Source organism: Odontesthes bonariensis, chromosome 14, assembly GCF_027942865.1.
Source record: "Odontesthes bonariensis isolate fOdoBon6 chromosome 14, fOdoBon6.hap1, whole genome shotgun sequence".
Lineage (NCBI taxonomy): Eukaryota > Metazoa > Chordata > Actinopteri > Atheriniformes > Atherinopsidae > Odontesthes > Odontesthes bonariensis.
In genome coordinates, this window is record NC_134519.1 from 24,524,603 (window position 1) to 24,537,948 (window position 13,346).

The 13,346-nt window shown below is 39.9% G+C and overlaps 1 protein-coding gene across 1 annotated transcript; it reads left to right on the plus strand.

Annotated features, from left to right (window-relative positions):
- Window positions 1–463: 463 nt before the first annotated feature.
- On the plus strand, window positions 464–12,946 carry LOC142399208 (myosin-7-like). The gene is made up of 39 exons (XM_075483727.1): window positions 464–568; window positions 759–807; window positions 1,309–1,517; window positions 1,617–1,760; window positions 1,861–2,017; window positions 2,111–2,138; window positions 2,225–2,333; window positions 2,546–2,638; window positions 2,723–2,786; window positions 2,867–2,965; window positions 3,060–3,163; window positions 3,267–3,405; window positions 3,877–3,995; window positions 4,078–4,227; window positions 4,314–4,484; window positions 4,576–4,885; window positions 5,630–5,709; window positions 5,815–6,020; window positions 6,113–6,236; window positions 6,539–6,675; window positions 6,834–7,089; window positions 7,188–7,430; window positions 7,518–7,694; window positions 7,776–7,921; window positions 8,010–8,100; window positions 8,212–8,601; window positions 8,705–8,831; window positions 8,908–9,026; window positions 9,109–9,305; window positions 9,386–9,569; window positions 9,648–9,813; window positions 10,200–10,324; window positions 10,414–10,722; window positions 10,810–11,013; window positions 11,103–11,399; window positions 11,509–11,613; window positions 11,734–11,829; window positions 11,927–12,061; window positions 12,823–12,946. Exons 3-39 carry the CDS (start codon window positions 1,317–1,319, stop codon window positions 12,841–12,843), a joined length of 5,823 nt encoding a protein of 1,940 aa, XP_075339842.1. The 5' UTR covers window positions 464–568; window positions 759–807; window positions 1,309–1,316; the 3' UTR covers window positions 12,844–12,946.
- The last annotated feature ends 400 nt before the right edge of the window (window positions 12,947–13,346 follow it).

Consider the following 13,346-nt stretch of genomic DNA (forward strand, 5'->3'; position numbering starts at 1 on the left):
AAAAATTTAGCTGCTAGCTAAGTGAAGCACAAACCTAAAACAATGACCATAGTAAGTTCGGTTTCAAGTTTTATTCAAAAGTTTGATGGACATAAACATTTAAACATAACTTTTAAAGTGAGAAAGGCTGGTTAGTTTGATATTCTGAATAAAAGTATACCATACAAAAGTACAACATACAAATTCCAATCACATACAAACCAAACAAATATGGAAACAAAAAAATCCCACTTGAAAGATGCTAAAAGAACTAATATAAACTGACCTGTTATGATTAATAAGAATGAATTCACTTGAGTCACTTGATATCAAGCCTGTCCATGATCCCCACCTCTTGCCCTCCCCTTTCTTTGTACCATGTATTGTCCTCGCCCTGTTTGTCACAAGGTGAAAGCAACAAATAGCAGCTGAAACTTCTGCCCATTTAGGACAACGTTTTTTTAATGTGCAATCTTTCTCCAAAAATCCATACCATATTTGGTGGATAAACAAGCTTTATTAATGTAGGGAGGGCTGCTGTCAGCTACAGGGCTCATCACTTCACTTGATTAAAGGTTGAGAGTCAAAGGTAAGCAAAATCCTTATACACCGTAAGTGGCATGGGATAAATATTTGATGCAATGTTAAGAACAGCTGTTCTAATGCGTGATATATGATATACTTACCCATGTATACATATCTTTGGCTGGGGATAACAAATAGTGATGTATGGTAGCAGCAGTGTTATAATGCTTTGCTTTCTCATTTGGTTTGACTAGCAAGACCCAGACTGACCCTGGTCCTCTTTTGGAGTCCAACTCACTCTAGGTAACAGTTGGTTGTAATTTAATCAGTACTTCAACTATGTGTTCATTTTTTAGTTTTTGGAATTGAATCTTTGATACAGCACACGATTAAACATTCAAGGTCATATCCCATTTGGCTTATGGAGCAGCTTTTCTGATCTAAATTAAGTGTCTTAGGAAATGGGTGGTTGTATGCTGTGCAAATTTCAAAGCCCACTATACCAAGGTTGTGATTTGTGAGATTGGTTTAAATCTTTTACAAGAATAAGCAATAAACAAATCCTACAACTATGCATCTTTTTTAAAATTAAGATCAGAATGTATGTCAGGCAGTAAATTCTGAGCCCCACTTTAATATAATCCTGGTTTATTACGATTTACATTATAGTATTTGATGGTTAAGACATAATAAAACATGAAATGCCCTTTTGTAAATGTTTAATAATGATTTTCAATGCTTCTGGTTTATGGCCATGGTATTGTGATCATATTTAAGGGCACATGAATTTCACATTTACTACAGGTTGAAAGATGGGTGATGCTGTCATGGCAGAGTTTGGGCCTGCGGCTCCTTTTCTGAGAAAATCAGATAGAGAGCGTCTCGAGGCCCAGACACGACAATTTGACATGAAGAGGGAGTGTTTTGTTCCTGACCCACAATGCGAGTACGTTAAAGCAACCATTTCAAGTCGTGATGGTGGCAAAGTCACTGCTGAAACTGAATTTGGAAAGGTAGGTCAATTTCACATTCTGAATGAGAAAGTGTACGTTTATGTGTATGAAGAGGTGTTTAGTTCAATTTGGCAGTAAATGTCAGATTTTGTTTTATAGACTGTCACAGTGAAGGAGGAAGATGTACATCCTCAGAACCCACCTAAGTTTGATAAAATTGAAGACATGGCAATGTTCACCTTCCTCCATGAGCCCGCTGTGCTGTTTAACCTCAAAGAGCGTTACGCAGCATGGATGATCTATGTGAGTGGAGAGCTTAAAAATTTTACTCCCACCCATACCACAAATACTATTTCCACATACTTTTCTTTAACAGTCAGCTTTCCATTTCTTATTTTCATAGACCTACTCTGGGTTGTTCTGTGTGACTGTCAACCCTTACAAGTGGCTGCCAGTCTACAACCAGCCGGTGGTTCTTGCCTACAGAGGAAAGAAGAGGAGTGAAGCTCCTCCTCACATCTTCTCCATCTCTGACAATGCCTACCAGTACATGCTGTCAGGTACATTATCTACTCTGGCCTCCATCATGTTTGAGAATTCACTTTAGTTTTATTGGCTATTTCACAAATATTTTGAATTCCTCTTGCTGACAGACAGAGAAAACCAGTCGATCCTCATCACGTAAGTCACACGGCTATCAAAAAATATTTTTAGCATTTAAGAATGAGAAGTCTTGGTCTAAGCCTTTTTATTTCTCTTCCTCTCAGCGGAGAATCCGGTGCTGGAAAGACTGTCAACACCAAGCGTGTCATCCAGTACTTTGCCAGCATCGCTGCTGCCCCCAGTGGGAAGAAAGACGCAGCTGCTGAAAAGAAGGTTTGTTTTACAAAACAAAAATCAGAAATAACATAAAATCATGTTTTTTTTCAAAAAGCTGAGATCAATTTTTGAATTTGATTTAATTTTCTGTACGTCAAAAAAGTTTTAGATATGATGAAAATGTTAATGACCTAAATTAAAAGCTTTTTGTTTTTCAAACTTTCTCAAATTTGCCACTGTGCCTAAGTTGTGGCTTTGTTTGACATCAGGGCACCCTGGAGGATCAAATCATTCAGGCTAACCCTGCTCTGGAAGCCTTTGGTAATGCCAAGACCATCAGGAACGACAACTCTTCCAGATTTGTGAGTAACTGCAGGATAGCAAATGAAAATTTCTGAGATGAGGCGAATCAATGTGACTAAAATAAGTGGCTCTTCTTCTGTTAGGGTAAATTCATTCGTATTCACTTTGACAACAGAGGAAAGCTGGCCTCTGCTGACATTGAAACTTGTAAGTAAAGTGGTTCGTGTCATAAGTATAATGGCAGAATGTAAATTTTTATTTCACAATAATAAGTGTTTCTCTTGCAGACCTTCTGGAAAAGTCCCGTGTGACCTACCAGCTCAAGGCTGAGAGGGACTACCACATTTTCTACCAGATCTTGTCTCAACAAAAGCCTGAACTCCTGGGTAAGTGTAAATAACAAATGCAGAATATTAATGTTTTTACTTTTACTTTACATCATCATGCATTTTATAATGACAATATTTGACTTATTTCTAGAAATGCTGCTCATCACCAACAACCCCTACGACTATGCCTTCATCTCCCAAGGAGAGACAACTGTAACCTCAATCAATGACTCTGATGAACTGGTAGCCACTGATGTGAGCTCAGTGTTTAAATCACAACAATAAACCATTCTCAAATGAACATAACCTGAAAACAAACTAAAGAACCATCAGATTGACATTTCTTGATTTCACTTAGGATGCTTTTGATGTTCTGGGTTTCACTCAAGAAGAGAAGAACAGCATTTACAAGCTGACTGGTGCCATCATGCACCACGGTAACATGAAGTTTAAGCAGAAGCAACGAGAAGAGCAGGCAGAGGCAGATGGCACAGAAGGTAAAAGAGTATGTTATACATAGATGTGTATTATTATTATTATTATTATTATTATTATTATTGAAAGTTGTCACGGTTATGGTGGTGATTTGATGAATTATGTTGTTGGTTTCAGAGATCACAAACATAATAAAAATGCCAATGAATGAGTTTGACATTTATAGGGCTACTGAGACTGAGACTTCTAACAAACCAAGAATAGAATCTGTCGTCATTATTTATGAGCATTATACAGTATGAGCTTTGAATAATAGTTTTGAAAGAATAAATGGTTCTGGTCAGGGGATAAGAAAAGTGAAATTTTGCTGCCGCCTGTAGCAAGAAGCTTTATGCTGTATACCGCGTTGGTATTTTTATGCACTTTATTATATATATTATCTGGTAACATTGCGTCCCATTAAAAGTTTTGTACAGCTTTATCTACATATCTGAATGTGTCATCTTCCCTTCCTTCCATCTTCCCTTCCTCAGTTGCTGATAAAGTAGCTTATCTGATGGGCCTGAACTCTGCTGACCTCATCAAAGCTCTCTGTCACCCAAGAGTTAAAGTAGGAAATGAGTGGGTCACCAAGGGACAGAATGTCGCCCAGGTGAGAAAATAAGAAATGTTGCTTCTATTTGAAAATATTAAGAAATATGAAAAAATAATTTTTTGTGTACTTCCTTTTTAAGGTGAACTATGCCATTGGTGCACTGTCTAAGTCAGTGTATGAGAAAATGTTTCTGTGGATGGTGGTGAGGATTAACCAGTCCCTGGAAACCAATAAGCCCCGGCAGTACTTCATCGGCGTGCTGGACATTGCTGGATTTGAGATCTTTGATGTGAGCAATATAATTAGGAAATCATAACCAGAAATTAGAGTTTGATATATCATGAACTAAAATTGAAATTTATATATTTTTTTCAGTTCAACACCTTTGAGCAGATGTGCATCAACTTCACCAATGAAAAGCTGCAGCAGTTTTTCAACCATCACATGTTCGTACTGGAGCAGGAAGAGTACAAGAAGGAGGGCATTGAATGGACTTTCATTGACTTTGGTATGGACCTGCAGGCCTGTATTGACCTGATTGAAAAGGTGAGACACTGAACCACAACGTGTTTACATAAGATAAATAAAGTAAAGTTTTTTTTTTTTTTTTCAAATCATGTATATTTGTCTCCCTTAGCCCATGGGTATCATGTCCATCCTTGAAGAGGAGTGCATGTTTCCCAAAGCCTCTGATTCCACCTTTAAAGCTAAGCTCTATGACAACCACCTTGGGAAATCCAACAACTTCCAGAAGCCCAGGATCGTCAAAGGAAAACCAGAGGCCCATTTTGCCCTGGTTCACTACGCTGGAACTGTTGATTATAATATCAACAACTGGCTGGTGAAGAACAAGGATCCTCTGAATGAGACCGTTGTTGGACTGTACCAGAAGTCAAACCTTAAGCTGTTGGCTATCCTCTTTGCAAACTATGCTGGAGCTGAATCAGGTTTGTATTTATCAAGGAACTAGCAACTTACTTTAAAAAGGATGTGTAAATATCCAATGGATCATAGGGGCTAGCAGCTTGTATCAGGAAGTCTTGGGGTTTGAACGTGCTGGTCAGTTGCATTTTTTCCTTATTCTTTATTTGAGTAAACAGCCACACAACTGAAGGACATGTCAATAGGTGTTTCTAAAATGGCCATTATGCAATACATGGGTCAGAAGCAGAGCATGTAGCCTGTCTGAATATGCATGTAGCAATATTTCATGTAAAATCCCATTTTTCTGTGGGCTCTAATTAGAACATACTTTCTAATCACCGAATTCCCTCACTTGATTTCCATGTCTTCACCTTTTTGGATTTGTACTTTGATAAAAGTAATTGTAGTGTCATAACACCTTTTGTTTTTCAGATTCTAACCCTCTATCAATGGTTAAAACCATCTTAATTGTTGATTTTTGGCCTGGCGCCACCAGTTATACTCATGTAGTGATGTAATGTCGGAGTACAGACAGGTTGTTGAATTTGAAAACAGATGGAAGTCTCTATACTGCTCTGCGTTTTAGTTCCTGACCAGCTTTTCAGTTCAGTGCAGCTTAGCTTCAGCCAATGCAAACTTTGACAGAATATCATGGGTATAACTAATTGGATCAATAGTTGAGATGTTTAATGAGAATGATTTTGAATGAGGAATACCTGATCAGAAGGTTTCTTTGATCTAAACATTCATTTGTGACTTTTCTTTAGCTCAGGAATCTGGTGGAAAAGGCAAAGGTGGTAGCAAAAAGAAAGGTTCATCTTTCCAAACTGTATCTGCCCTGCACAGGGTAAGATCTTTGCAGTTTTTCATTATGTATAAAAGTAATATTTAATGGTGCTTTTACTTTTAATGATGTAGATGATCAATTGTGTCACCTGTTGTGTACTCTCAGGAGAACCTGAATAAGCTGATGACCAACTTGAGGTCTACTCACCCTCACTTTGTGCGCTGCATCATCCCCAATGAGACCAAGACTCCCGGGGCCATGGAGAACCCTCTGGTGATGCACCAGCTGCGCTGTAACGGTGTGCTGGAGGGCATCAGGATCTGCAGAAAGGGCTTCCCCAACAGGATCCTCTATGGAGATTTCAAGCAGAGGTTTGCATTTGATGAGCATCGACATATATGATAAACATCCCCCGATGTGAAATTGAAAAGAAATGATTAACTTTTTTGTACTTGCATCAAAGATACCGCATTTTGAACCCTAATGCCATTCCTGAAGGACAGTTCATTGACAACAAGAAGGCTGCAGAGAAACTGTTGGGTTCACTGGATATTGACCACACCCAGTATAGACTGGGGCACACCAAGGTAAGTGATACTTTAGAATATGCTGTGAAAAGCACTTTTTCTTTTTTGTTTCTCCTGTCTTTTTTTTGCTTTAGTAAGAATAGAAACTGCAAAGGGTGACACCTTTTGTGATTTTCCAACAGTCCACAAATCTCAACAAAAGACGTGTTCAGGAAATCCCTTTTCTATTTCAACTCTTGTTTTCGTGTCTGGTTTTAATTTGGTTGGCATAAGAAAGTTTCAAACACATAAAACTCACACATAAACTTTAAACATGGGCACCTTGTCTTTGCTAGTACTCATGTCATGTTTGCACAAATTAGGTTTTCTTCAAAGCTGGGCTGCTCGGTCTGCTGGAGGAGATGCGAGATGACCGATTGGCTCTAATTATCACCAGGATTCAGGCTAGATCCCGAGGTGTTCTGGCAAGAATTGAATTCCAGAAGATTGTTGAACGCAGGTACTTGCACTCCTAAACGTTGTACCTTGAACATTCCCAAATCGAAATCTGAAAAAGTGTGCATAAAGAACTAATTAATGTGAATAAGCCGTTAAAATAATTGTAAAGCTTTGCAGCACGACAGTGACTACAATATATCTAAAAATTGGTGTACACAGGGATGCATTGCTTGTGATCCAGTGGAACGTTCGTGCCTTCATGGGGGTCAAGAATTGGCCATGGATGAAGCTCTACTTCAAGATCAAACCTCTGCTGAAATCAGCTGAGACTGAGAAGGAGATGGCCAACATGAAGGAAGAGTTTATCAAACTGAAGGAGGCTTATGCAAAATCAGAAGCCCGCAGAAAAGAACTAGAAGAAAAAATGGTCTCTCTTCTCCAAGAGAAGAATGACCTGCAGCTCCAAGTCCAGACTGTATGTTAAAACACTGTTTCTTACAGTATTATAATTCATACCAACATCATATAATGTATGCTTCCACTGTGTGACATGCTGATTGTTTTAAATAACAGGAGCAAGATAATCTCTGCGATGCTGAGGAGAGATGTGAGGGGCTCATCAAGAGCAAGATTCAGCTGGAGGCAAAAGCCAAAGAGCTGACAGAAAGGCTGGACGATGAGGAGGAGATGAATGCTGAACTGACTGCAAAGAAGAGGAAGCTGGAGGATGAGTGTTCTGAGCTGAAGAAAGATATTGATGACTTAGAGTTAACCCTGGCTAAAGTGGAGAAAGAAAAGCACGCCACAGAGAACAAGGTGCAATAAACACAAGATTTCTTGAAAGAAAATGTTTTAAAGCTGCTGTGATAGCCGTAAAGAGTCTATCATTTTTATCTGCAACAGGTAAAGAACCTGACAGAGGAGATGGCTGCTTTGGATGAAATCATTGCCAAGTTGACCAAGGAAAAGAAAGCTTTACAAGAAGCTCATCAACAAACACTGGATGACCTGCAGAGTGAGGAAGACAAAGTCAACACTCTGACCAAGGCCAAGGCCAAGCTGGAGCAGCAAGTGGATGATGTAAGAATTTAGAACACTATGTGGACAATCACAGATCCTAAGTCTTGAAGTAATACTTTTTTTCTTAATGACTTTCTGCAGCTTGAAGGGTCCTTGGAGCAAGAGAAGAAAATACGCATGGACCTTGAGAGAGCGAAGCGGAAACTTGAAGGAGACCTTAAGTTGGCCCAAGAGAGCATCATGGATCTGGAAAATGACAAGCAGCAGCTCGAAGAGAGGCTGAAAAAGTACCATAAAAAAGTTCATCTTTACCAACAATAATTCCTTTAAAAGGAAGGCATTGTTGTATACGTTTTGCTTTTTTTCCATTCACAGGAAAGATTTTGAAATCAGCCAATTAAATAGCAAAATAGAGGATGAACAGGCAATGAGTTCCCAGCTCCAGAAAAAACTAAAGGAGCTACAGGTGATAATTCTTTCTGGACAAATTATGAAAAAGAAAGTCAAAATGATACAATATGACCATTTTTAAGATCAAAAGGTTTTCATGTAAAGTTTCGCTTTGACTCGGGTGCAGGCCCGCATTGAGGAGCTGGAGGAAGAGCTCGAAGCAGAGCGAGCTGCTCGAGCCAAGGTGGAGAAGCAGAGAGCAGACTTGTCCAGAGAGCTGGAAGAGATCAGTGAGCGGCTGGAGGAGGCTGGTGGAGCCACAGCTGCCCAGATTGAGATGAACAAGAAGAGGGAGGCTGAGTTCCAGAAACTCCGCAGAGACCTTGAAGAGTCCACTCTGCAGCATGAAGCCACCGCTGCCACCCTCAGGAAGAAACAAGCTGACAGTGTTGCTGACCTGGGAGAGCAGATTGACAACCTGCAGAGAGTCAAGCAGAAGCTGGAGAAGGAGAAGAGTGAGCTCAGACTGGAATTGGATGATGTGGTCTCCAATATGGAGCAGATTGTCAAGTCAAAGGTAAGTGATTTTCATGAATGAATCTCGTCGTGTTATTGAACAGATGAACAGATTAAATTGTTGTTGCAATGCATTTGTTGACCTTTTTGTGCTTAATTTTCAGAACAATTTGGAGAAAATGTGCAGGTCTCTGGAGGACCAGATGAATGAATATAAAACAAAGTCAGAGGAGGGACAGCGTTCCATCAATGACTTCACCATGCAGAAAGCCAAGCTTCAAACTGAAAATGGTGTGCACCTCATCTGAAAACCATATGTTATTTGAGACAATATGACGTATTAATTTACACTTTGCGCTTAAATCAGGTGAACTTTCAAGGCAGCTTGAGGAAAAGGATTCCCTGGTGTCTCAACTCACCAGAGGAAAACAGTCCTACACTCAACAAATTGAAGACCTTAAAAGGCAACTAGAGGAAGAAATCAAGGTAGGAAACTAATAGCAGTTAGGCCACATTTAATGCAGATTACATGATATGTGCAAAGTACTTAGATATGCTTTCCTTTCAGGCCAAGAATGCATTAGCCCATGCTGTGCAGTCTTCCCGCCACGACTGTGACCTGCTCAGGGAGCAGTATGAGGAGGAGCAGGAGGCCAAGGCTGAGCTACAGCGCAGCATGTCCAAGGCCAACTCTGAGGTGGCTCAGTGGAGAACCAAGTATGAAACTGATGCCATCCAGAGGACTGAGGAGCTGGAAGAAGCAAAGTAAGTGAAACACATTCTAACTTGAACAATTCACCAAGTTTAAAAGCGACTAATGCTGGATTAACTCTTCCATAATATAGAAAGAAACTGGCTCAGCGTCTGCAGGAGGCTGAGGAGGCTGTTGAAGCAGTGAATGCTAAATGTTCCTCCCTGGAGAAGACCAAACACAGGCTGCAGAATGAGATTGAAGACCTCATGGTGGATGTGGAGAGATCAAATGCTGCTGCTGCTGCTCTGGACAAGAAGCAAAGGAACTTTGACAAGGTTTGAATTGATTATCTTCAGAATTATTTCACGACAGTTTGGAGTAATTATTTTGGCTAAGTTTGGAATGCCTTTCAGGTCTTGGCAGAGTGGAAACAGAAATATGAGGAATCTCAGAGTGAACTGGAGAGCTCCCAGAAGGAAGCCAGGTCTCTGAGCACTGAACTCTTCAAACTGAAAAACTCCTATGAAGAATCTCTTGAACATCTGGAGACCATGAAGAGGGAGAACAAGAATCTGCAGGGTAAGGCTGGGTACATGCTTTCTGTCTCCAGGTGGGAAAAATGATTTGGACACTACAGACATGCACATGGTCTTAGTCATCCTACCTTTTGGGTCAGCTGTGTGAAAACTTCCAATGCACAGGCAAAGGGGTACAGTACACTGCAGAGGTGTGGAAACAGGAAATTCTCAGAAAAGCCTAAGCTCGAAAGCTTTGTGTTGTTCTTGGAGGTAAATGTGACATCTAAAGAAATAGGAACCTTTTCTCATCAGCAGTGTGAGGGCAAGTAAATGTGGCAGCTTTCAAAATGCTCACTTCCAGAAGAATAACATCAACTTACATTGCTATTACAGTATTTGTCCACAGGAGACATTGAAAGATTGAAAATTTCCCATTGTGTATCTCAGAGGAAATATCTGATCTCACTGAACAAATCGGAGAGAGTGGAAAGAGTATTCACGAGCTTGAGAAGATTCGAAAGCAGCTGGAACAAGAGAAGTCCGAGATCCAGACAGCTCTGGAGGAAGCAGAGGTATGCTGCAAAGTCCACCTTTATATCGTAAAATATTCTGGAAACTGATGATCACTCGCACTTCACCTGATTTATCTAATTCATGACAGGCTTCACTGGAGCATGAAGAAGGAAAGATTCTAAGAGTGCAGCTTGAGTTCAACCAGATTAAGGCTGACATTGAGCGCAAGCTGGCTGAGAAAGATGAAGAGATGGAACAAGCGAAGAGAACCCAACAGCGCACTGTTGATACTCTTCAGAGCTCACTTGAGGCTGAGACTCGCAGCAGAAATGAGGCTCTCCGTTTGAAAAAGAAGATGGAGGGAGACCTCAATGAAATGGAGATCCAGCTAAGCCAAGCCAACAGGCAGGCGGCTGAGGCCCAGAAACAGCTGAAGTCTGTTCACGCACATCTGAAGGTTTGCAATGGATGAGAAATAATAATCATGCAATTGCTTTTATGAACTAACATAACTGAAAATGAAATCTTTTGGTTCATCTTTCAGGATGCTCAACTCCAGCTTGATGACTCTCTTCGAGCAAATGATGACATGAAGGAAAACATGGCCATCGTTGAGAGACGCAACAACCTGCTTCAGGCTGAACTGGAGGAACTGAGGGCTGCTCTGGAGCAAACTGAGCGAAGTCGCAAACTGGCCGAGCAAGAGCTGCTGGATGTTAGTGAGAGGGTGCAGCTACTGCACTCTCAGGTGAGACAATTACTGTTTTATACAATACGTTTCAGCTTGTTTAAGCTATTTTCAAACAAAAAAAAATGTGCACCTTTTGTTGGAAACAGAACACCAGTCTGCTAAACCAGAAGAAGAAGCTGGAGGCCGATACATCCCAGCTTCAAACTGAAGTGGAGGACGCTGTGCAGGAATGCAGAAATGCTGAAGAGAAGGCCAAGAAGGCCATTACTGATGCTGCCATGATGGCAGAGGAGCTGAAGAAAGAGCAGGACACCAGCGCTCACCTGGAGCGCATGAAGAAGAACATGGAGCAAACCATCAAAGACCTGCAGCACCGTCTGGATGAAGCTGAGCAGATCGCCATGAAGGGAGGCAAGAAGCAGGTGCAGAAGCTGGAGGCCAGGGTGAGTATAAGTTCCCTCTTTGACTTTTTGACTTTCTTCATGGAAAATATATATTTGTTCTTTCTGAAAAAGAGAGATGGTAGTCAGCTTTTGTTGTGGCACCTTATAGGTCAGAGAACTTGAAAATGAGGTGGAGGGCGAACAGAAAAAGGCCAGTGATGCTATCAAAGGAGTTAGAAAGTATGAGCGACGCATCAAGGAGCTTACTTATCAGGTAAATATCAATCTGGAGTAGAGTCTGTTTATGCTATGAAAAGTACAAAATTAAACTGCATATATATTGTATCTTTCTTCTTTAGTATCTGTTATTTTTTCTTTCTTTTGTTCAACTTAGACTGAAGAAGACCGTAAAAATCTTGCACGTCTTCAAGATTTGGTGGATAAGCTGCAGCTTAAGGTCAAATCCTACAAGAAGTCTGCAGAAGATGCTGTAAGTAATCCTGATTTAAATACCACACTTATTTATGACCACTGTAATTTATCTGACGCATGTAACAAAATATATATATGGTGTTCTTGTTCTACAGGAGGAGCAGGCCAACGGTAATCTTACCAAGTTCCGCAAGCTTCAACATGAGCTTGATGAGGCTGAAGAGAGAGCTGACATTGCTGAGTCTCAGGTTAACAAGCTACGTGCCAAGAGCCGTGATGTGGGGTCAAAGGTTTGTATGTGCATAAACACACACACATATACATACTGAAATATACCACTCTAGAATATTTAAAGCTTCTTTGCAGCTACATAAACAGATCACCAAGGTAAATGATGGTGTTGACTTTCAGTCATCGAGGTCTGATAACGTAAGTGCTTGAATAGAAGGCGACTGGACTTCCATTTTGGTTCTTGAGGACATTTCACCTCTCATCTGACAGTTTTTTTTTTTTAGTTGTAACTGATGGGGTATTCAGGCTTAAACACTTTTGTTGAGACATTCACGTCACACTTCATCCACCCAGAGTGTGAGTGATACCAACTGGGTCATACCACCTGTAAGTTGTTTACATGCGTAGGTTTTTGTGTAGGGGATATCTATGACGAGCATCTCGGTTTTATGTAGTTTTTTTTTTCCGTTTAAGAGAGATTTCTTCTCCTATTCCTCTCCTCTCTCAAACCAGAGAGGAGAGGAACGTTGAGTGTGAACGTTCCAACAATAGCTTATAAGCCTGAGAGTCTTCAGCCGTCAGTCAAAACTGAAGAAGTCTTTCAAAGGACCGGCAAACCGTCTTCAAGAACCAAGAAGAGACATCCAGCTGTCTTATTTTTCATGCACTTAGGGTAATCAAGCTACTTTTAAACCTCTTTACCTTGCATGACTTACTTTACTTTGTAGCTGTTAAAATGTCAACAAAATCCATAATTATTTTTCTCTGAAATGAAAAAAAAGCTTAATATTCATTTTGCATTTTCTTTCTTTTGTTTCAGAAAGGACACGATGAAGAATAAAGTTTCCTTAAAAAAAGGCACATTTCTGAGACACATCTTGCTTTTGTGATGCTGTCTCCCTAAGCATGTGTTTGTTCAGTAGAATAAAAGTATGTGCATCAAAGGCTGTTTCTTGACTTTTTGTTGGCAAAGAAACTGTTCATAGCATTAGAAAGCTAAATCAAACTGAATGAAAATGGCAAAATAATTCAACATTATTTCCAGTGAAAGTGTCACATTGGGGCAGCATTATAAAAAATATAAATAATGAATAAATATATAGCACACATACAGAGAAAAAAAAGTCTAATAATGTGTATTTTGAAATACAATTATGACTTTTAATCACAAATAATGGTTATGGTTCTTAACATTTTGCAGGTTTGATCTAAATGGACTCATCAAAAAATATGAAGTCTAACTATACATATGTGTATAAAATACACATATATTTTAACTAATGATCATTGGATAATGAAAAACTATAGTTCGCTAAAACTGCACAACCAACAAAACAACGAAAC

Coding starts and splice junctions, on each gene's coding strand:
- LOC142399208 (XM_075483727.1), top strand. CDS start 1,317: ATGGGTGATGCTGTCATGGCAGAGTTTGGGCCTGCGGCTCCTTTTCTG. Junction 6,676..6,833: donor CAGAAGATTGTTGAACGCAG/GTACTTGCACTC, acceptor TGGTGTACACAG/GGATGCATTGCTTGTGATCC. Junction 8,602..8,704: donor AGCAGATTGTCAAGTCAAAG/GTAAGTGATTTT, acceptor CTTAATTTTCAG/AACAATTTGGAGAAAATGTG.